The sequence below is a fragment of the Notechis scutatus genome, chromosome 1 (genome assembly GCF_049901735.1).
Source record: "Notechis scutatus isolate UNSWTSFEM ecotype Mainland chromosome 1, rNotScu1.2, whole genome shotgun sequence".
Classification (NCBI taxonomy): Eukaryota; Metazoa; Chordata; class Lepidosauria; order Squamata; family Elapidae; genus Notechis; species Notechis scutatus.
In genome coordinates this window covers 86,312,392-86,335,067 of record NC_142009.1, presented here as the reverse complement: position 1 = coordinate 86,335,067, position 22,676 = coordinate 86,312,392, and the positions used below count along the sequence as shown (strand labels likewise).

Here is a 22,676-nt window from a genome sequence, read left to right as displayed (position 1 = left end):
ACACAACTGTACTGCTGATATTGAAGAATATCAATAATGCGTCGCACGTATTCCAGTGCAATACAAAGATAGACAGCATCTCCCTTTGAGTGATTTAATTGCTCTGAATCAGTTCATCAGATCGATGATGTTATTGCAGATCTTTCACTTCCATTTTTGATCATACAAATCAGCTCTTTCTGGTTCATCGTATTTATATTTTTGGTCCAGCAATAATTATACTTATGGCAATGTAATCATCACCGTAAAGAACTTGCTTTCAGCAGTGAATTTCAATTGAACGGACTTCTTCAGCAGTCAAAAATTCAGTCATGGCATATTGCTTACCTGTTACTTTCAAAACTACTGTACTTTCCAACAACCAAAATAAAATAACATTTCAGCGTTTCTAACTACCTTTTATGGCAACTGACATCAGAATCTTTTTTTTTCACTCAATCCTCATACTTTGTAAGTGGAGGTGAAATAAATACAACAGGCAGATGGGTGGGAAAGGAGAGAATCCTGAGGAAAAAAATGCTTGGGTCAACATTAATTTGAGAAGCAGCTATGATCCTGCCATGAGATGCTAGTACAGCATTTCTTTGGTGTTTTACACAATCCATGTTCAGCTGACACATCTTACAATTGCCTGTGTTTGCCACCTTGAGCCATCCACTAACACTCTGGTGAAGTCCACACAACACACAGACCCAACAGTATGCATAGTATGAACACAGCACACTGCTATTTATACATATGTTCACTGCTTTAGTGCACATATATAAGACGCATATGGCTGTTTATATGCCTACAAGCAGTGTTTAATCACCCTATTTCAAGTGTGTGAAAAGCATTTTTGTAAACTTTCAGCCCCACTCTAAGAACCTTCCACCTCACATCCCAAGCTGCTGTTGAGTTATATATAGAATTGTCATCGCATGCTTCCGTTTAAAGGAGACATCTTCATTTCCCCCCCACCCACCCCCAACGACACCACCTTTAAATCCTCCTCCTCCTCCCTCCTCAGTCAAGACCACTAACCCCTCCCTCACTGGCTCGCCAGTATCCCCTTTATTCGGTTAACTGCGCCTGCGCATACCGGCCCCGGTTGCCCGGCGGCGGCAGCGGCCGTTCAGAATGTCGAGGACGCGAGGAGGCGGGGGAGCAGTCCCTCCCTCCGGCGGACGCGCAGCAGCAGCCGCTGCTGCTGGAGGAGAGGAGGCGGCGCCTGTGTCGGCGCTGGAGGTTGTGTCCTTCCTGGGGAAACTCCTGTGCGCAGTCGCGGCACTGAAGGCGGCTCTCTACCTGCTCCGCAGAGTCTGTCTAACCATGGCCTGGAAGTCTGGAGGCACGAGCCACTCGGAGCTCATCCACAACCTCCGCAGTATGTGTGCGCGCCCGGCTCGGGGGAAGAAAGAAAGGAGTGGGAGGAGGCAGAGGGAGGGGCCAAGGGCGCGTGCTGCCCATTCTTGAAACCCGACGCAGGCATGCGAGCACCCACCCTTAGCTCCCGGCCGTTGCTAGGGAGTGTTCGCTTGGATTCCTGTTAGCCCTCCGTGTCGCGCGCTAGGGCGCGAGAGGGGGTGAGGGGAGTGAGGGGAAGAAGAGAAAAAAACAACCAACCGTCACTCGGCGACCTCTGGACACTTAAAGCGGGGGCGGCGTGAACTTTCCCGCTCGCGGCTGCTGTTTGCGGGGCGAGGATGGAAGGCGCAGTTGTGCTCGCTGTAGTCGCCTGCCAAGCGGGCGTGTCTCTTGCTGCGGGGAAAGCCTGTTTGGAGGGCAGTGTCCGCATAGCTTCACTGTCAGGCCCCGCGGTGGGAGTTAACGCCCTGCCTTCCCGCAAGCCTTGCTTTCTTTGCTGCTTTCGGCGGGATTTCTTCCTCGCTTTGGCGCTCGGCTCTTCTTTCTATATACGGGTCTAGGGACCTTTATGGCTGCATGTGCTGTGAAGGCTGCGCCTACGTAGTTTCCTGAACTCTGGTCCGCTGTTAATGCATGCCTCTTTAAAACGGAAGGGTTTCTGATGGCACCTCTTTAGATGTAAGTTTCTAGTCCGTCAGGTTGCCCATTAAGGAGGAAAAAGTGCTTTTCGGAAAGCGTGGCAGGTGGCCTGTCTCTTCTGTCCCTTGCTTATTATGCAACATTTCGTCTCTTAGTGTGAGTCTTATCAGTTGGTATAATAAACTTCCTTCGCTTGAGCTGCCAGCCTTTTCTGTTTATTGGGAATAAACATGTTGCACGTTGTCATACAATGAGAGCTAAACAAAATACACAATACAACTATAATATAATTTTGTGAACTTCCTTATTGTTTGGGGCGTTTTTCAGAGAGAGGGTCATTGGAAGATGCACATATAAACTTCCTCGCCCCCCAGATCTGCCTTGAATAAATAGCATTTTGGTGTAATTCCTTATGAAACATTGAAGTTTATGTTTACAGGACTAAGGTAAACCTATTTGCCAATTAAGATTCTGGTCCTTCCATTCAGTGAGATATTCAGCATAATAATATGCGTAAATAAAATGGGGAAAAATCATTTAAAGAAAATCTAGTCTGCTGTTTTCATTTGGCTTCCAATCTGGTTCTACTAGTGATTAGTGATTGGGAGGAGCCCATTGCTTGAACCCTCTTTGAGGTCTTTCTTCCAAATTGGAGGGTTGTACGGGTGTGGGTGCGCAAAGGAAGTGTGGAACTCTGACTCCAGTTTAGTTTGCCTTGTTCCTTTGGATCTTCCTTTGACAGCAGTTTTTTTTAAAGAGGGCAACTTAATGTCTGCAGACGTAGAGTAACCATAGGGTTGGGGAAGTGGGGGTGCTACAGTTTTTATCCTGGAAAAACCTAATAGGCAAATGAGGGTTGGGAAGAGGAATGCAAAAGCACAGGAAAAAGCAGGTGGCAAAACCAGATCCTAGTTTGACACAATTCTGCTGGATCCTTTCCTTGCAATCCCTGGGCAATTCCGATCCATGGATATCAAGATGGCTTTTGGGTACCCTGAAGCTCTGGGGCTACTTGCTGCCTTCAAGGCAGAATGCACAGTAGCCGAAAGGGCAGAGATAGTAGGGGAGATGGGTGAGGGGAGTTGCAGCACTCTTGTGATTGTAGGTATTTACCAATCACCCAAATTTTGATCACGTGACCATGGGGGCACTGCAATGGATGTAACTTTGAGTATGGGTCATAAGTTTGTTCATTGCTGCTGTAACTTTGAATGATCACCAAATAAATGGCCTTATGTTGAGAACCATCTGTAAATACATAAGGTGCTTGGATCAGATTCTAGCATGATAATGGTTTGAATTTTATATATCCACACACTTCTAGTGGTTTGTAAATTTGCAAGAGTAGTAATGTTACTTTGCAGATTCTCAATGGCATTGTCATCTTTATAAAACTGATTTAAGAACCTTAAATATATAGACACCCTATAATCAACTTGGTGGTAGTTTCAGATATATTTTCTTACCAGATTCCTCAATGCCTTCAATAAAAACAGAGCTTCTAATGTACTGCCTTCACTGGAAAAGTCTTTTAAAACTCAGGGAGATATTCAGAAATGCATAAGCCTTGAAAATAGGTAATGTTGAATTATATAGCACAATCAAACATCAGGAGTTGAGCACAAGAAATTTTATGACATTTTATATTATGTCATAAAATGTTTAATGATAATTTTATGATGTAATTTGTTTATAAAATTTACTAAATTTCAATTCCATCAGAGTCAGAGGTTCTACGGTAGGTTCAGGATTTTGGATGTAAGCAGTTTGAAGTATCTTGGTTCAAAAAGTCTTGCCCTATAGTATACCATTTTGCCCAGTTAAATGTTACAGATACATAAGTTTTAGTAGTATATAGATTTAAAAGTTATGGAATCTATTAATTTTGAACATATTGGTAGTAATCTTAGTGATTAGATAAGTCTTGGAAGCTCATATACTGTAAATATGTAGGCAAACGACTTGAGATTATTTTTTAAGAACTGAATAATCATTACATAAAATATAATTTTTCAACTCCTCTTATTTATTTACATCTCAAAAAAGCTTAGGAATGTTTATTAAAACAAACCTAAATAATCCTTTGGTACAGAGTACCAAACTGATAGTAATAACATAGCTTGGAAGTTCTGCTAAAAATAAAAAACAGTACTATAATGTGGATCACGTGTTACATAACTATAGTCTTTGCAGTGTTAATACAAAATTGGTATTATAAACCAATTATTTTAAGGAGAAGCTCAATGCTTTCCTTTCCTTGAGTAGTTTTTAATGTTTAACAACATATTTTTTTTCTTTCCTGAGACATAACTTCAGACTCGATGGAATCTAATTCCTTGTGTGAGATATGAAACAAATATTATTTGTAGAATTTGTAGAAGACCATAGCTCAGTTCATATTCATATAGTTCATATTCTTTGCAGGCAAAAGTTCTCCATTTCAGTCCTTGTCACGAGCTTTAAAGAGTAGATAGCAGATAATGTAAAAGTTCTCTGACGTGTATTATAGTAGATAACTATAAACTTAATTTCAATATACACACTCATGTTTTAAATGTTGCAGAAATGATAATTTCATAAATAATAAGGAACTGGAAACTGTTTCATATCAGCAATTGAAAGACACCAACATAATTTAATTTTTTCTAGTACAGAAAGTAAATTATATCAGTTGCTCATACCTTCCTCGATGGGAATGCTGTAATTCAGTGATGGCTAACCTTTTCGTTGTTGCATGCTGAAAGTGCACATGCGCATGCCTGTATCCATAATACAATGCATGCGTGACACCCCCCCACCCCTTGCGCATGCACGCACAACCCCTGCTGCACATTGCGCACCTCTGTGCATGCATGTGTGGCCCCTGTGCACATGCCCCGCCTCCCATACATGCACGGCAGATACTCGACAATCAGCTGGCTGGTGGGAGGCACGTACACATGCTCAGTGGATCGGTTCTGGGCGACGGCTCGCGTGTGGGCAGAAATGGCTCTGCGTGCCACTTCCGGCACGTGTGCCATAGGTTCGCCATCATGGCTGTGATGAGATTATGAGCCATTTATGTATTTGATTTATATCGCCACTCAACTTATGGAAAGTAGTTGTTCTTTGGAAAGCTAAACTGAAAAAACAGTGACAACAAATTAGGTTTACTTGGCTTGATATTAATAATCTGTGTTTTGTATATATTTTATATATTTATGTAAAAACAACATTCATTTGCATTTTTCTCTTTAATGTATTTATTTCATTTCATTGTTAATCTATTATTTGAGTTTTATTTGCTTAATAAAATCAATTTTGTATTTTTTGTATGAGCTGCAGCTGTGTCTGTCATTTGCAGCTCTAGAATCTCAGTACAATAGAATGCAGATTTGAAACATTCTGGAGGTTGAACAGAAAGGCTGAACATATGGAGAAAAGAACAAGGAAATCAAATGGGCATCAAAATAGACTATGCTGGCAAATGGAATGTACTGTATCAGAACGTTATTCTGGTACAATGGGGGCAGGCATTATAGACAGTTTAAGAATCTAGAATCAAGCTTTTATTTTAGTTAGTTTTCATTTTTGTAATATTCATCTGTTTTTGTATTTATAATTGGATATTTGTATATTTTATCTTACAGTAAGCTACTCAGAATTACCTTGAACCACAAGATGGGTGGCTAATAATAATAATAATAATAATAATAATAATAATAATAATAATGCTTCAGAAACCTAGCAACAAACTTCTAAATAAAAATCATTAGATCAAAAGCAAAGTGTTAAAACTAGGAAGATTTATTAAAGTGTTACAGTGCCTTAAAGAACAAATAAAGCTGCAGGTTGAAAACTGGCAGGCATTGTTCCTCTAAATCATACATTGTTCAGAGGCCAGACACTGTGATTCCAAAGAACAAATGAAGCCATAGACCGGAAAAGCATTTCACCAACTCTTCTGCTCTGTGTTGCTCTGAAAGCAGCTGCAAATCATACCAGGTTTCTGTCAGTGTGATGCCTTCAAGTATCAATGGCAGATTGACAACAGCAGTGAAAACAGTAACTTCTCAGAGAAGTCTGAGGGCCTCATGCGTTTTTGACCATATTATTTTTCCCCATTCCAGAACTCCAAATAAGAGCAAAGGAAGAAGCCAGCCAGCTGAGCTTCCCCCCTCCCCCAAAATTAACTACCTTGATTGTTGAATTCTCTCTTTTTTATACTATAGTTCATAAATGGTCATTTGTGAACTGATTTTGAAATATTTGAATCTGAAATATATATGTGTGTATGTATGTATAGTATGCACACTGACACATATGTCTTACATGTTTAAAAAATAGCTAGTTTACTGCAGTATCACAGTGGCACAAACTCAAAGGTTCTTCTTGATTCATGATTATTTTATAAAATAATTGTTTAGTTTCAAAACACCAGACGTTTCTTTTCTACATTTTTCACATAAATTGATATAAAAATAATCAATAGTTTTTATGCTAGCTATATTTTCAAGGGCTATGATTATAAAAATGTAATTTGCCTGAAATCCACCAGAGGTTTCATAAGAATAAATATATGTGTAAATGTATTTTAGCATTTCATATAGTATAAGAACTGGATGCAGCTGCAATTTTAATAGCATTAACATCATTACATTTTGACTAACATCTTCCTTTTTTTTCAGAAAACGGAATAATTAAATCGGATAAAGTATTTGAAGTAATGCTTGCAACAGATCGAAGCCATTATGCAAAATGCAACCCATATATGGATTCACCTCAGTCAATAGGTATAACCACATATATTCTGTCAGATTAACTAAATGTTCGATTTTCTTAAAGATTCTGAATTTGAGTCTGCTTTCTATATGCTTCAGTCATGGTTTTGGAAAATGCAAAAAATGCTAAAATAATTAGAGAATATAGTGTATTTACTACAAGAAATTAGTAATGCGGAAAAACAGCTGAGGAAGAACATAATAGAAATGTGTGGAAATTAATATTATAGTGTAAGAGTGCTGAAATGTATTTTCTAGATAGTACTGGAAGTCATTTTTTCAGCCCCCAAATTAATTATTTAGAATTCATGCTTCCAGGTGGTTATAAAAATTATATGAGATGCCAGATTTGTCAATGGCACTTAGTCATCATGACCAAATTTAGTCTCTGTGTTCTGAGGCAATATAGAATAGAACAGAAAAACAGAGTTGGAGGTCTTCTACTCCAACCACCTAAATATTTCTGAATGTGTGGAACATATAACAAACCATTATCTTCATGGTCTGCTTGTGAATTGTTTTCATTCATGAATGTTTTATCTGTCACTGTTGGAAGCAAGAAGCTGGAAAAATGGATTTGTAAGCTAATACTCATCAGAAACTTCTTCTCCCACATTTATTCAAATATATTGATTTCTTTGTGATGTAAATTCTGTGTGCTTGGGTATTCACCTTTTGCAACTAAGAGATGAAAATATGGATTAGATTAATGTATTGCATTTAGCTATAATGTAATTTGTTTGGTTTTGATTTATTGTATAAAAGTTACCACATAGTGTTAACTATGGTTTATAGTACTTAGCCCAGTGTACAAATGAAGCAGTTGGGGAATCAGTATAGTTAGTATAATTATTCTCTAGCTCTACCTCCTCTTTAATAATCACTTTTTAAATTATGATAAAAGTTATAATTTGATAATAATTTGAAGATATTTAGATTCCCAACAAAGGTTTATGGTTTTAGCTGTGGTTGAGTTTGCAATACTGAAACAAAAGGAAAAAAACTTTCTCAATATTCACAACCTAGTTTAGGAGCAAAGCTATGTCTAGACAAGACATAATGGTTGGTTCAGTGAACTTTATAATGTTCTTAATGGGCTTGACCAGCATACCTTAGGAAAAACCTTTTCCGATACTCATATTCTCCATTTTTTAAATTAAAGAACAAAAATTAGTTCCTTCTCGCATAGAACCAGAAACTTACAGATTTCAAATATTTTAAGATGATTGCTTCTTCAAAATCAGGTCGTATTGGACAAATCCTTTGCTGCACAAAGTGGGAACAGTAGAATAGTTACAAAAACATTTTTTTCATAACACCAAGAACATATATCACGGAAAAGTGATTATATGGAGGTATAAGCTGTTTTTGCTGTATGAATTAGAAGAGTGATTCCATTCCTTCATTGCAAGGATCTATTGTATCTTTTGAGTGAATTATTCAACATCCCTATGCCTGGAGTCACACATTGTATTAAGTCAAAATGTTATTTGTTTGGCTTAGTATAATATATGAACATTGGGGTACTATGGCCCAGTCAACTTTTGACTTTTTAAAAAGAAGTTATATCTGTCTGTCTTTTTTTTTTTTTAAAAAAGTCCAAAGTTGGTTGGACCATAGTACCCCAATCTTCATTTATTACACTAAATCAAACAAACCACATTTTGAGTGTTGTTTAAATAATTAAAATCTAGCTGATGGTAAATCGAGTAGATATAAGACTAGGAGATGAAATGAAAATAACAGCTATGGAAATATTGTTACATAATATTTCATTGTAGAAAGTTGAAAAAAAAAAGTAAGGATGCAGTTGCCAGAATATCAACATGTTCATCTCCATGAAGTCACTAGGAATTGAATTTGATTCTGATACTTTATGAATATTTAGCACAAGAAATATCAGTACATATTCCCAATCCAAGATCATGTTCTCCAATGATATTGTTTATTCTTTCCTACTCATTTAGTTATATGGTAGGCTGGCTAAAATACATCTGCTAGCTGAATCTATTTACTTGAATATATTTGATATTACTCAGAAAATTTTCTTTGCCTTGTAGGATTTCAAGCAACAATCAGTGCTCCACACATGGTAAGTCTTAGGTTTCTTACTACTGCAATTTCATACTTTAAATCTTGCTTCCTCATTTGAACTGCCAATGTATTGATCTTAAAATAATGAAGGTCTTATGTTAATCTTAAAGACTGATAATTTATTGTTACAGAAGTCTCATGTTATGGGAGAGGATTCATTTAATATTAGAATGTAATGTATGTGTTCATTCTTTAATTCCACAGGTTTATTCATTTCAGCACAAATAAAAACATTTCCTGAATGCATATTCTTTTTCCTGGTTTGGAAAGCCTTTACAAATGTAGTTACAGGAGTGTGTCTTCTTCTATAACCTGCCTACTTCTTTTTCATTATGTCATCCTGTTCTTTATTCACATCTTAGTTGTCTAAAATTAAAAAGATCTTTGGTGCTTCCAAGCAGACAGCATCTATTGATACCAGCCAAAAGGATTGTGCAGTTATTACATAATTCTTCAACAAAATTTTTATAGTTTAATAAAAAGAAAATAGAAAAAGCTGTAGGAAAACATTAAATAAAAAAAATAGAAGACATCATCTAAAATTACTTGTAAAATGACATGAGTGAGACAGATTGACAAAAATATAGTCTGGAAATAATACCTTTTAACATTTCACTAGTGCTTTTTAAAATTGTTTTACTACTTTATACATTAATGAAGTTCATGCAATTATTTTGAGAGAAAATACAAGTAGTTCTTGAGTTATGTCCATTTATTCAAAGTTCAAAGTTACAGCAGCACTGAAATGACCATTGCAGCATTCCCATAGTTACATGGTCAACATTCAGACACCTAGTGACCGGCCTGCATTGTGATCACATTCTCCTGCCCTGCACAAACTATCTTTGCTTCAGTTCCCTTCATCTGCCTATCTCTCCCCCTCTCCATCTCTTCCCTTTTGGCTGCCCTGCACGGCATGGTCCAGATGAAGAGACCACTGTATGGTGCTGCTGCTGCTGCAACCCCCAGCTAGTTGTCTTCTCACCTCCCTGGTTGCCAGGCTCCCTTTTTTGGCCTACTCCACTTCAACACTCTTAGCCTGCTGCCAGTCAAGAGCGCTCTCACACGCTGTACATTCGTACCCCACACAAAGAAGTTCGTATACTGCCCTGAACAAAGGAAGGAGCTGGGAAGGGAATATGCTGGACCACAAATCCTCTGCACCCTACATTCTGCTGGCCAAGGTGATCTACCTGCTGGGTAGTGAGGTAATACCTCCCCCTTGGCTACCTGGCTGCCTTGCCTTGCACAATACAGTTATCTTCTAGAAATATGCTTTATTGGTGGCTTTTGTGTTTTAAACTTTCTCTAGAACATTTTTTCTAGGTCCAGATTCATTTGGCTTTGGCGTTTTGCAAGCTTATAGATTCAAATTGGGTAGTTCTAGATATAAAGGGGGAAGGAGATTTTAGAAGTACGTTTTTCTTTTAGTTGGCAAACTGCTATATATTCAGAGTACCCATTTCAGATGTAGTAGTAAAGCCCAGATCTTGTATTTGATTTTTTAAAAAATGCATTTACTTAATGAATTTTATTAGTTTGCCTTGAAATTTTAATGTAAAAAATATGATGATATTTGAGGTATCCATCTGTCTGTTTCAGTTTAAATACTGTTTTCTTTTTAGCATTTAAAAATATGTTTAAATCTTTATAAAAACAGATTTAATGGTGGGCAGAATCATAGTAAAATATATTTTTTATTCTTTCTGGTTAGCATGCATATGCTTTAGAACTACTATATGAACAGTTACATGAAGGAGCAAAAGCCCTTGATGTAGGATCTGGAAGTGGTATTCTTACTTCATGCTTTGCCCGGATGGTGAGAAATTGATTTTATCAAATAAATGAAATGTTTTGCTTTTGTTAATCAACAGAGTAATTATTCTGTTTTAATTTTTAGAGATATTTAGAAAACAGTTACAAAAGTTTAGTTTTTTAAATTAAAAATATTCCTTTATACTCATAAAGTATTCATGAAAGTGTTCAAAAAAATGCATAAAACTGGAATAGCTAAAACCAGCTAATTGAGTTTCAAAAGTTAATCTCACCTAATAGTTTAAGTTTTTGAAAGAGAAAAATCCTAAAAAATAAATAGTAAGAAATTCCAAGTAATTTATGCACTAAAGTGGTATCTATTATCTCATTCAAAACACTTCAGAACTAGAAATCAAGCTGGTATTTGGGGTGCTGTGCATTGTGAGGCATGCAAATCTGTTCGTCTCCTGAGACTAATCTCTAGACTTGGAAACTACAACTAGCAATATTTATTTTTAGTAATAATTTCAAATGTTTAATTCAATCTAGTCTTTCTTTTGTTTGTTTTCTAGTAAAAATATAAGAACTATTTCTTTTATTGATTGAAGCCAATTGGTACCCTTATTACATCTTTTCAGTGGCATTTGTGTGGGGGCAAGGAAGGCTGGCAAGGATATATGTAACTGGCAATGTATTTTACTTGTGTGAATAATAATCCTTTTGATTTTGTTTCAGGTTGGTGCCAAAGGACAAGTTGTAGGAATTGATCATATCAAAGAATTAGTTGATGACTCAATAAATAATGTCAAAAAGGATGACCCTCTATTGCTGTCTTCAGGAAGAGTGAAACTAACTGGTAAGTACTAGAAAATATTACAAAATAAATACAGATTACATTGCATAGTGTGTAGCATTTAAATTTTGTTAATAAATTAGATTACATTCTCTTGTACTTTATTTTTACATAACTTTATATAACTGCTTGATCAGAAAGATTCAGGATGACATACAGATTAAAAAAAACATAGAAATATAGGAATGTTAACAACTTTTTTTGAAAAAATGATCACACCCAAGGCAATTACACAGACTGAAGACTGTCAGACTAATCAGTGAAAATAACACATCCTGATTAAAGGAGAAGGGGAACAGCTAGTTTTAAGTGTTTTTTTAAAAGCAGACATAGTTGGGGCCATCTAAATTTTTCTGGAAATGCTCTTCTTTAAGGCAGACATAGCAACAAAGAGAAAACTATATTTTCCCAAATGACATTATTTAAACAATGAGACCCTGTTCTTTACCATAGACTGGTCAAAGCAGATGATATCTCAAAGATTGTGAAATTAAACAGCATTTTTTCAAAAAGAACTATTAGCAAACAATCATTATGAGCCGTGGTGGCGCAGTGGTTAGAGTGCAGTATTGCAGGCTACTTCTGCTGACTGCTGGTTTCCTGCAATTTGGTAGTTGTACAAATCTCACCAGGCTCAAGGTTGACTCAGCCTTCCATCCTTCTGAGGTGGGTAAAATGAGAACCCAAATTGTTGGGGGCAATATGCTGACTCTGTAAACTGCTTAGAGAGAGCTGTAAAGCACTGTAAAGCGATATATAAGTCTAAGTGCTGTTGCTATTGCTATTATGAACTTCCGTGGCCTCCAAATCTGACATATCTTGCAGAGCACTTGAAAACTCTTTTTCACAAAGATTTAGTTAATAGGTACTTGAACAAGGTTATTTATTCCTTCTGGCTAGTGTTGTGAACTAAAACGGACAAGGACAGCAGTTATAGATTGTAAGTTGTATGTATGTATGTATTTATTTATTTTGTCAAGCGATTATTAGATAACAGGTATAAGTATAAACATGGTTATGAACACATGAAATGGATACGAATAAGAAAAAAAAGAAACAATAGGACAGGGACGGTAGGCACGTTGGTGCGCTTATGCACCAACTTATGAAACTTACCATATAATCTTAGGAAAGTGCATTATGTTGGAAATATTTATACCATGCTATTCTCCAGCCTTAATCATTTGCACTATGAATTCTAGTTGGTAATACTATCAAAAATTAAATGGCTATCTTTTTTACTACATTTGAAGTTTTGTGTCAACTAATTTTGATATTCCATAAAAATGTTTAACCGTTTAAGTAGAAATTTAGTGCTTTGACTAATAACATTAAATTCTTTATTTTTTTCTTTCAGTGGGAGATGGAAGATTGGGATATCCAGAAGAAGCTCCATATGATGCTATTCATGTTGGAGCTGCTGCACCTGTTGTACCACAAGCAGTAAGTAATATGTGTATATATGTACGTATTTGTGTGAGATAAGTGTACTTTGCACCAAATCTCTTAAGTAAAGAGGGTTAAGAATTTGCTTACACATGGTTTAAAAACATATTTAAACCATGTGTAAATAAATTCTTAATAGCATAAATATATTGCAGAGATGGAAATTTAATTAGATATGCTAAACTTATTAAATCATGTTGCTGGAATTTGAGGCTATAATATGTTTAAGTTTTAAAAAGCTTTTAGCAGCCCCGGCCCAAATTCCATTCATTTTTTTATAGGTTCATGAATAAGATGAAGATCCACAAGTTGCTTCCTAGTTCCTTTCCTTTTTAATTTCCCCAAATTTATATTTCAACGATGATGGAGTAAAGAATGGAAAGGGCCCGAAAACCATTTCAGTCAATTTTGCAGTACAGTAGTTATTGCAGTAGGAATTATTGATTTGCAATTCTATATATTGAAGGACTGTTGTTTTTATACATTGTTTTTATAATAATATATATTAATAATATTTTTTAATGTGTAGCTTATAGATCAATTAAAACCTGGTGGAAGGTTAATATTACCTGTTGGGCCTGCTGGAGGAAACCAGATGCTGGAACAATATGATAAGCTAGAAGATGGCACTGTCAAAATGAAGCCTCTGATGGGAGTGATATATGTGCCTTTAACAGATAAGGATAAGCAGTGGTCCAGGTGGAAGTGATTTTCAGTTCCACTGTCTTCTTCCACACACTTGCATATACAAGGTGAAACCGTCTTAATTCTTAAGAGGGTAGCTTGCCACTACATCATTTGTTGTCACTACTGTTTTGTGCTTGATTATGCATTGGAAGTTTTGCATTGCTGCATAACCATGCAGTTTTTTTTAATGTGCAACATTAAAAGGTAAAAACATAAAGAATTGCATGGATTGCATGTTATTTCAGTATAATTTATCATTTCTTTAAATTCTGTAGTATGTTAAATAATAATCTCAATTGCTTAAAGTTATTCCCTAAATTTAAAGCTCTTTTTTCTTCTTAGGTCTGATTTCAACAGAGAATAAAATGTAAAATGGACTTTGGTAACTTCAGTAGGTTCAGAAAATAATGAACTCAATTTATTTTCCAGTCATTAAAAAATGAAATATAGCTCAGAAATCTGGAGGAAACAATACAAATGATACATTCTAATTTCAATTAAGCCGGTTTTAGAGAAGCATGTTATGCTTACAAAAATTGCTGAGCCAAATTCTTTATATTAGCATGTATCAGAATATTTCTTTTAAGTGTGATAAATATTGTTTGGTCTTCTTCAAGCTGACAGATTGTTCTTCCAGTTCAATTAAGTTTTTTTAAATAACTCAGATGATTTGTCCAAGCTTGCTAATTATCCAGTAATACAGAGGAGACATAAGTATAGACTGCATTAAACACTTGCCAGTTATTAGTTTATAAATAAGTAAACCAGCAATCTCACTTTGTTACTGGCCTAGAAATGATATAATATTGACTTTTTAACAGTTGTAAAGCACTTGTGCTCAAATGAATTCTTGAAATGTATAGCAGTTGAATTTACTAAAAGTACAGCAAGTGTATATACTAAATGTACTAAAGTACGTTTTACATGATTCCATGTTCAGCGATCTAAATTCTGTGAAGCTAATTAATCATTATTTATGCATAAGACATATCCATATCTTACACTTGAAGCTACAACACAGAGTTGAGAATCCTGTGACAGCAATGGAATATGACTTAAGTGGTGTTGCAGTCCATCCTCATTGATATGTATTGGTCCTTCCATGCTTTTATATCTAGTACAGGCTTGTAAAGTATTATTTATTTCAAAGCTTAGCATTTGCCTAATATATTTTCATAATCAATTACTTCCAAATATATTTTTCTTATTGTTGCTAAATTAATTCTCTGTATGATGGGGGAAGGGGGCAAGCCTATACATATCTATTTTAGGTAACACAAGTGCTTCACTTCGTTATAAATAAGTATGGTGACAGATGGTACGCTCGTTTATCCTTCTGCTCTCAGTTGCATATCTGCTTATAATATCATGACTAGTCTGAGACAGGAATAGGCATTTTTGAAATATTCTATTGTAACTTGGAACAGTAGCTAATAAGGGGGGGAATATGGAAAAGAGAGAAAGAGATAGCAAATCTCTATCACTGTAGTAGTTACAATATATGGGAGATTGTTGTCTAATCTCTTACACACAAAATTATTGCTTTATTTATGGAATTGTGAAAGTGGCTTAAATAAAGCTTTTCTGAGCCATACAATAGAGATATCTCATTTCCATGAAAACTTGAGCCAGAATATTTTTAGCTTATTGAAGACTAACAGAAAGTCCAGGATTGAAGTTAAGTACCAAAATGTTTATAAATAAGCATCTGGAGGTGATTCAATTATAAAAATACTACACCATCCATTAATTCAAATATTGTTTAAAGAACTTGAAAACCAACCAACTAGAAGATCTCTTTACAGAATGCCAGTTTATACTATGGAAGAAAAAACTACCAACCAATGTAGTAAAGGAAATAGCTTAGCTTTACTATAATATTTCACGAAAGTATTTGACGATGGCATGGGTAAACTGGTTGGTAGATTGTTCCTATTTCTCTTAATTTCAAGTAACAAGCTTCCAGCCATGTATCAGCTTAAAGCTTTGTCAGAAGACCTACTAGGTTTGGATTAGTCCACATATTAATATCTCTAATATTCTAGTTTAGGGCGTGGAACCTGATGACATTCAGGTGTTCTGGGCTGTATCTCACAAAAAGCCAGCTAGAAAAGCCATGGGAAGATATAAAAATATAATTGTAGCCCAAAACACACAGATGTTAAAGTTGCCTTTACCTGTCCCATTTTGATGGTACATTTCATTAGTCATCAAATAGTTTGGAATAACTTCACAAACTTGAAACATACATTTTTTTACTAGATTCAGCATAAACGTTTAAACATTTTAATTGAACCACAGCAAAGAGAATTTGAAAAAAAAACATGTATCTTGTGGTTTTCAGCTTCTGAATTATACATTGTGAAAAGCAAAGCTTAAAACTATTGCATACAGTATGAGGTGACTAAAAAAAATACTTATTTGTACAGAATCATGACTGCAAGTTACAACCTCAAATCCATAATCCTTCATGCTGCTCTTGCTTTATCTTACCCTTATTGTTTTTTCTGCGATAGTATTTATCATCATTATGTTGCATGTATCTCTGTGTGCCTTCTTTCTTTTTTGTCCTATAATTTGAATCTAGAAGCTCCACATATTCCATAATTTATGCTGCCCTTTTCATTTCACCTTCATCTGTGTTTATATTAAATGGCTATGAATTATACTTTACACATATGAGAGTTTCTGATTTATAGCTGAAATCTAAGGGTTCTTGGGAAAGAATCTTATGCAATTTTGAGAAATTAAAATTGTAATTTTATACTCATTTTCCTTGGAGTGAGTACTAATACATTCAGTGTAATTGAGGCAGTCTTTGTTCCCACTTATGAAAAGGTTTTATTTTTCCTTTAGGCACTTGATGCTTTCTGAATTTCTTTTCTAAAATACACTGCTCAAAAAAATAAAGGGAACACTTAAACAACACAATGTAACTCCATGTCAATCACACTTCTGTGAAATCAAACTGTCCACTTAGGTAGCAACACTGACAATCAATTTCACATGCTGTTGTGCAAATGGAATAGACAACAGGTGGAAAGCATAGGCAGTTAGCAAGACATCCCCAATAAAGGAGTGGTTCTGCAGGTGGTGACCACAGACCACTTCTCGGTTCCTGTGTTTTCTGGCTGATGGTTTGGTCACTTTTGAATGCTGGCGGTGCTGTCACTCTAGTGGTAGCATGAGACAGAGTCTAAAACCCACACAAGTGGCTCAGGTAGTACAGCTCATCCAGGATGGCACATCAGTGCGAGCTGTGGCAAGGTTTGCTGTGTCTGTCCAGAGCATGGAGGCGCTACCAGGAGACAGGCTAGTACATCAGGAGACATGGAGGAGGCCATAGGAGGGCAACAACCCAGCATCAGGATTGCTACCTCCACCTTTGTGCAAGGAGGGACAGGAGGAGCACTGTCAGAGCCCTGCAAAATGACCTCTGGCGGGACACAAATGTGCATGTGGCTGCTCAAACAGTCAGAAACAGACTCAATGAGGGTGGTATGAGGGCCCGACGTTCACAGGTGGGGGTTGTGCTTACAGCCCAACACCGTGCAGGACGTTTGGCATTTGCCAGAGAACACCAAGATTGGCAAATTCGCCACTGGCGCCCTGTGCTCTTCACAGATGAAAGCAGGTTCACACTGAGCACATGTGACAGACGTGACAGGGTCTGGAGACGCCGTGGAGAACGTTCTGCTGCCTGCAACATCCTCCAGCATGACCAGTTTGTCAGTGGGTCAGTAATGGTGTGGGGTGGCATTTCTTTAGGGGGCGGCACAGCCCTTCGTGTGCTCACCAGAGGTAGCCTGACTGCCATGAGGTACTGAGATGAGATCCTCAGGCCCCTTGTGAGACCATATGCTGGTGCAGTTGGCCCTGGATTCCTCCTAATGCACGACAATGCTAGACCTCGTGTGGCTGGAGTGTGTCAGCAGTTCCTGCAAGACGAAGGCATTGATGCTATGGACTGGCCTGCCCGTTCCCCAGACCTGAATCCAGTTGAGCACATCTGGGACATCATGTCTCACTCCATCCACCAACGCCACGTTGCACCACAGACTGTCCAGGAGTTGGAGGATGCTTTAATCCAGGTGTGGGAGGAGATCCCTCAGGAGACCATCCACCACCTCATCAGGAGCATGCCCAGGTGTTGTAGGGAGGTCATACCGGCACGTGGAGGCTGTTAGGGATAACATTGTTTACCCTAACTGGTTTGGGTAAAAATAATAAATAAGTTATCATGGTTTGTTGGTTAAAGTGTGTGTAACTTTAACTACAAGAATGTAATTAAGGGTGTGGTTGTAAAAGCATCATAAAAGAAGCAAGTCAATTGCAGCTCTCTCTCTCTGGCTTAATGATCCCTAATTACTGGATGGATTGATGACTGCGTTTTCCCTTACTGGAACGGAGGAGAGAAAGGAGTGTTGATTTCTCAACGGAGAGAAGAGATAATACGGACTGATTTATTGTAAGTGAACTGACATTGGCTATTCAACACGGACTTTGCAAATTGAGTATCCTCAACTGGACTGACTGAAATGATACATGACTAATGGACCGTTTATTTTGACTATGCTATAATTCCTAATGGAATAAACTATATTTTTGATAGCACAAGCGTATCTGTTTTTTACTGCGTGTTAACTAAAATACAAACTTATCTCACACATTTACCTGTCTGCCTATCTGACTACGCTACACATTCTGTTTAGTTTGTTTTCCTTAACACTCGTTGGGGAATTCAGGCTTAACAGAGGCCACACACTACTGAACCTCATTTTGACTTGTTTTAAGGACATTACATCAAAGTTGGATCAGCCTGTAGTGTTTTTTTTTTCCACTTTAATTTTGAGTGTAACTCCAAATCCAGACCTCCATGGGTTGCTAAATTTGATTTCCATTGATAATTTTTGTGTGATTTTTGTTGTCAGCACATTCAACTGTAATGAATGAAGTATTTAATAAGAATATTTCATTCAGATCTAGGATGTCTTATTTTTGTGTTCCCTTTATTTTTTTTTTGAGCAGTGTATAATCAGAAGTGAATTTTGATGCTTTGGGAAAGGAGGTCAGCAAAGGATGTATCTTTTTGTCAGTGACCCACTGCTTCTGGTAGATAGAAGAAGCATTTCAAACTCTAGATTCAGCCCTTTGGGATTTACTGCTGAGTAGATTCAGGTGTAAATTGAATTATTCTTTCTTTGAATCTTCAATAGTATTACAGATTATTCCTTTTGACAATTGCAGATTTTGACCACTGACGTTCAGTATTATTCCTAAATGTGAAAATTGCCCTAAATCTCATTATATTGTTGGGATTTATATTTTGAGAGAGGTATTTTTAAAACATTACACTTAAAACTTTTTATTTTGGCAATCTATAGTATATGTACTTACCCAATAGTATCAACTACTAAAAATTGTGATCCCTAGTTTATGTGATTTTGGGAAAGACAAAAAAATTCTTGGAAGTTGGAAGGTGGGTGGTATGAAATCTGCAGCAAATATAAATATCTGTCTACTGAGTGTAATTTTGTTCTATATGTACTGCTTGGGCATCTTTCAGAATTGATTTAGATTTCATGCAAAAGCATGGACAGCATCCCTGCACACTTCATTGATAAGAGTTGATGTGATTTTTCATTCTTTTGTAATACAGTAATAGTTTAAGATTCTGTTTTCTCATCTTTCATGTTCATTCAGTTATCTCCTTTGTTTTGGCTTTGCATGTGCTAGTCTGTATTAGTGTACTGTACTTGCAAGTATATGAATTTTGGGTTGTGGAATGTATTGGATGTGTATGCATATGTGTATATATTAGTTACACACACACACACACACACACACACACCCTCTGAACCAGTTGCTTCCGTGGGCTGTTTTATATATTTGGTATTGGGGTCTAAATTGTATAATCATATATTTATTTTATATTTTGAAAAGTCTTAAAGGCAGCAGTAGTACAAAATCAAGTAAAAGTTTTTGGTCACTATTCCATTTTTATTGTAAATGGTATTTAACCTTTTATTATAGAAGCTGCACATCCTTGCTTTAAAATCTATCCGTAATATAATTGTTACTTAAACTGGTTTAATACTTTATATTTGAATAGGGAAAGCCATTTTGCACATTTCATAATATTTTATCATTGAAATGCATGCAGTGTTATTGTCCGTGCTTAGAAGCCGTTGTCCTACTGCCAATAAAGGTGTCTGTCGCAGAGGGCAGATAACATTTCAAATCTGAAAGGCTGCAGTTAGAACTAACATTTTCAAAGCAGAAACACTGGGCCATGTTAATGAATAATTTGCTTTTGACAACCAATCCTATTTAATGTTATTTAAGGTGTTGGGGAGTAATAAAAATAATGGGAGGGGGATAAACTTTTTTCTTGCTGCTTTTCTGATCTTTTCCCACATTAAGTCTAATTAATCTTATAATAGTTTTCATTTGTGTAGGCAAAATCCAGTTTCTCTAGAGGGAAATACTTTTATCAAAATTCTGCAATAAAATTTTGAACTCATTATGCAGCCTTTTGCACAGGTATCAAGTAATTGGATCATAGTTGCAAGTGAATCTCTACTGTAAATGGTCTGCAGATAGCTACAACATTCTTGTCTTCAGAAAAATAAAGGTAGCCACATAATTTTTTAAATTAACGGCATTTTTACTGACATTTCCATGAAGTATATGAAGGGATAGGGAGTATTTCATTTAAAAATCACATTTTGCTTTGTTTAATGTGACTATTGCTTTGATGCTGACCATTTGGTTATTGGTTATTCATATTAAGATATGAATCTTAATTTTTCAGCAGTATCTGAAAGTGAGCTGAATTTTAAGAAATATATGTGAAAACTAGACTTAAATTTTTTTCTTTCAATTTTGCAGGGATGAAATATAAAAGCTACAACATCTGATCCAAACATAGTGTTAACAGTGGACTGCTCATCTCCAATTCTTAAAAGCTTTTTCCAAACCAACAACATTGCGGCTTGTTTTGGACCGTGTTACACTGTTATCAGCATGGAAAAGTGGTGTTTTTTTTTTTAATTTTGTAGAGGTTTAATGCAAGTTTGATAATGGACTGATGGAAAAAAATTAAACCTGGGCAAATTGTTTCCTTTTAATATGCCCTTATTTTCATCTGTTAGTGATATATTTCTGCAGATAAGCAAATGTATCTGCAATTTACAATTCGGAAACTTTCTAACCATTTCAGCTCTAATGTTTGTTCATCAAACTGCTTACCTGCACTTTCTTATGCTATCTGCACACTTAAGATTTGTGTTCAGCTGACTCCTAGATCCTACTAAAATGAGATGAATTTTTTCAAAGCTATCAACGTGGTATTTATAGACTAGCATGTAGCATATACAATCAGCAGCTTTTCTTCTCATTCAGGAAATCAGACATGTATATCCATTTGGAAGCATCAACAAGAATAACATTTATTTTATGTCACTGTTCAGGATGGACATAACTAACATAGTTCTTTCCTTGTAGCATAGCTAAGAAATTCATAGCTGAGTATTATTTCTAGATGATTTACAGACTTGAAGTACCTTGAGTGTAATATAACAATTACTGTGTAAGTTATGTCCTAATCATTGAACAGTTCACAGTACTGCTTTGCCAAATAAAATCAAAAACAAAAAGGTGTGGCAAATAATGTTTTCAATAGAGATCTCTTGGGTAGTTGAGAGGTTGCTAAAATATTTCTACCAATAATTCACTTTCCCCTATATAGAAGTCATCTTGCATTGGAAAAACTGTACTGATCAACCAGCTTCAGAGTTTCTGAAGTGTCCCAGAAAACAGCTAAAAATATTACAAAGACTAAATAATCCAACCCCACTAACCTTTAACAGATTCTGGGAAAGAACCATGTGCTTTAAATTCAACTGTTATTCCATATGATAGCAATGTCAATTACATTGATGAATAAGCCTATACATTTCTATAACAACTTCTGAAGTCTATTTTGTTCAGTGAAAAATGAATATACACACTCATGATACAAGGAAAGCCCAATGATTCTGATTTTAAAAAGCAATTCAAATTTAAGTCATCTTCATAGCAATTAGATGCCATTTGAAAAAATGTGTGAATACACCAAATATTTCAATTTGTTAATCCTGAATCTCTGATGATCTACTTGGGAAGCCATTTTAGGGTATTGCTTTGAACAAAATAATTTATTTGGGATTTGTTTTGGACAAAATAATTTATTTGGGATTTGACTAGAATAACTTTGAGAAAAAGGAAGCTTTAAAAAAAAACAAAAAAAAAAACTTAACCCAAAGTCTTCTGAAAGAGATGCAAATTTTGCTCTTTCCCTAATTGAATAAAAACAACTATTCTCCCTCATTTTCTTTATCACCAATTAGAGTCACAAAAACATATTTTATTTAAATAACTCAATGACCTTCTATAAATAATTTTACACATTTAATTTATAATAGTTGTTTAACAGTTAATTTGTACTCCGCAACTAATTTATGAAGCCATGTAACATTTATAGTCAAATATATAGGGTAGTAAAAAGTTACATGAAATACTTTGGGTGTAGCATCCATTCTTTAATTTTCTACAACTACTACTGCATATAATGAATTAACCCTAATTAAATAAATATTTTATAATTACAGAGGAGTCAGCTTTAAAATGTTACTTGAATTATTGAAATCCTGACTTCATATGGCCTTTATAAAACATGAGCTAATGCAGGTTTAGGGAAATAGCTAGGTTTAAGCATTATAAACACAGATTTTAAATTTAAAAGAGTTCAGGTTACACAGTTCTGGGAAGAAATCTAATGCCAGTCAGAAATAAAAAGCTAAAAAAAGGGGTGGAAATAACTAATCGTTTTGCGGATAATATGAATCATTGTGGAGAATGTTGAAATCTGGAGATGAATATACTGGCATTATTATGTCTGTAAGAACTGCTCTTCATGTTTTGGTGTTTAAATCCTCAGCTTTCAATTAGTGGCACATATAAAGCATCAGAAAACAGAAGAGGATGGACTGTTCATTATATATAGTCCTAAGTTCTTTTGGGTTATATGTGAAAATAGAAAAAAATACTTTTAG

At 35.8% G+C, this 22,676-nt stretch overlaps 1 protein-coding gene across 1 annotated transcript; it reads left to right on the top strand.

Moving 5' to 3' along the window:
• Positions 1 to 1,064: 1,064 nt before the first annotated feature.
• On the top strand, positions 1,065 to 21,239 carry PCMT1 (protein-L-isoaspartate (D-aspartate) O-methyltransferase). Its single transcript, XM_026666251.2, has 8 exons — positions 1,065 to 1,366; positions 6,654 to 6,758; positions 8,807 to 8,838; positions 10,555 to 10,659; positions 11,331 to 11,451; positions 12,806 to 12,891; positions 13,424 to 13,646; positions 20,473 to 21,239. The coding sequence occupies exons 1-7, from the start codon at positions 1,120 to 1,122 to the stop codon at positions 13,601 to 13,603; spliced, it is 876 nt and encodes a 291-aa protein (XP_026522036.2). The 5' UTR covers positions 1,065 to 1,119; the 3' UTR covers positions 13,604 to 13,646; positions 20,473 to 21,239.
• Positions 21,240 to 22,676: the final 1,437 nt, after the last annotated feature.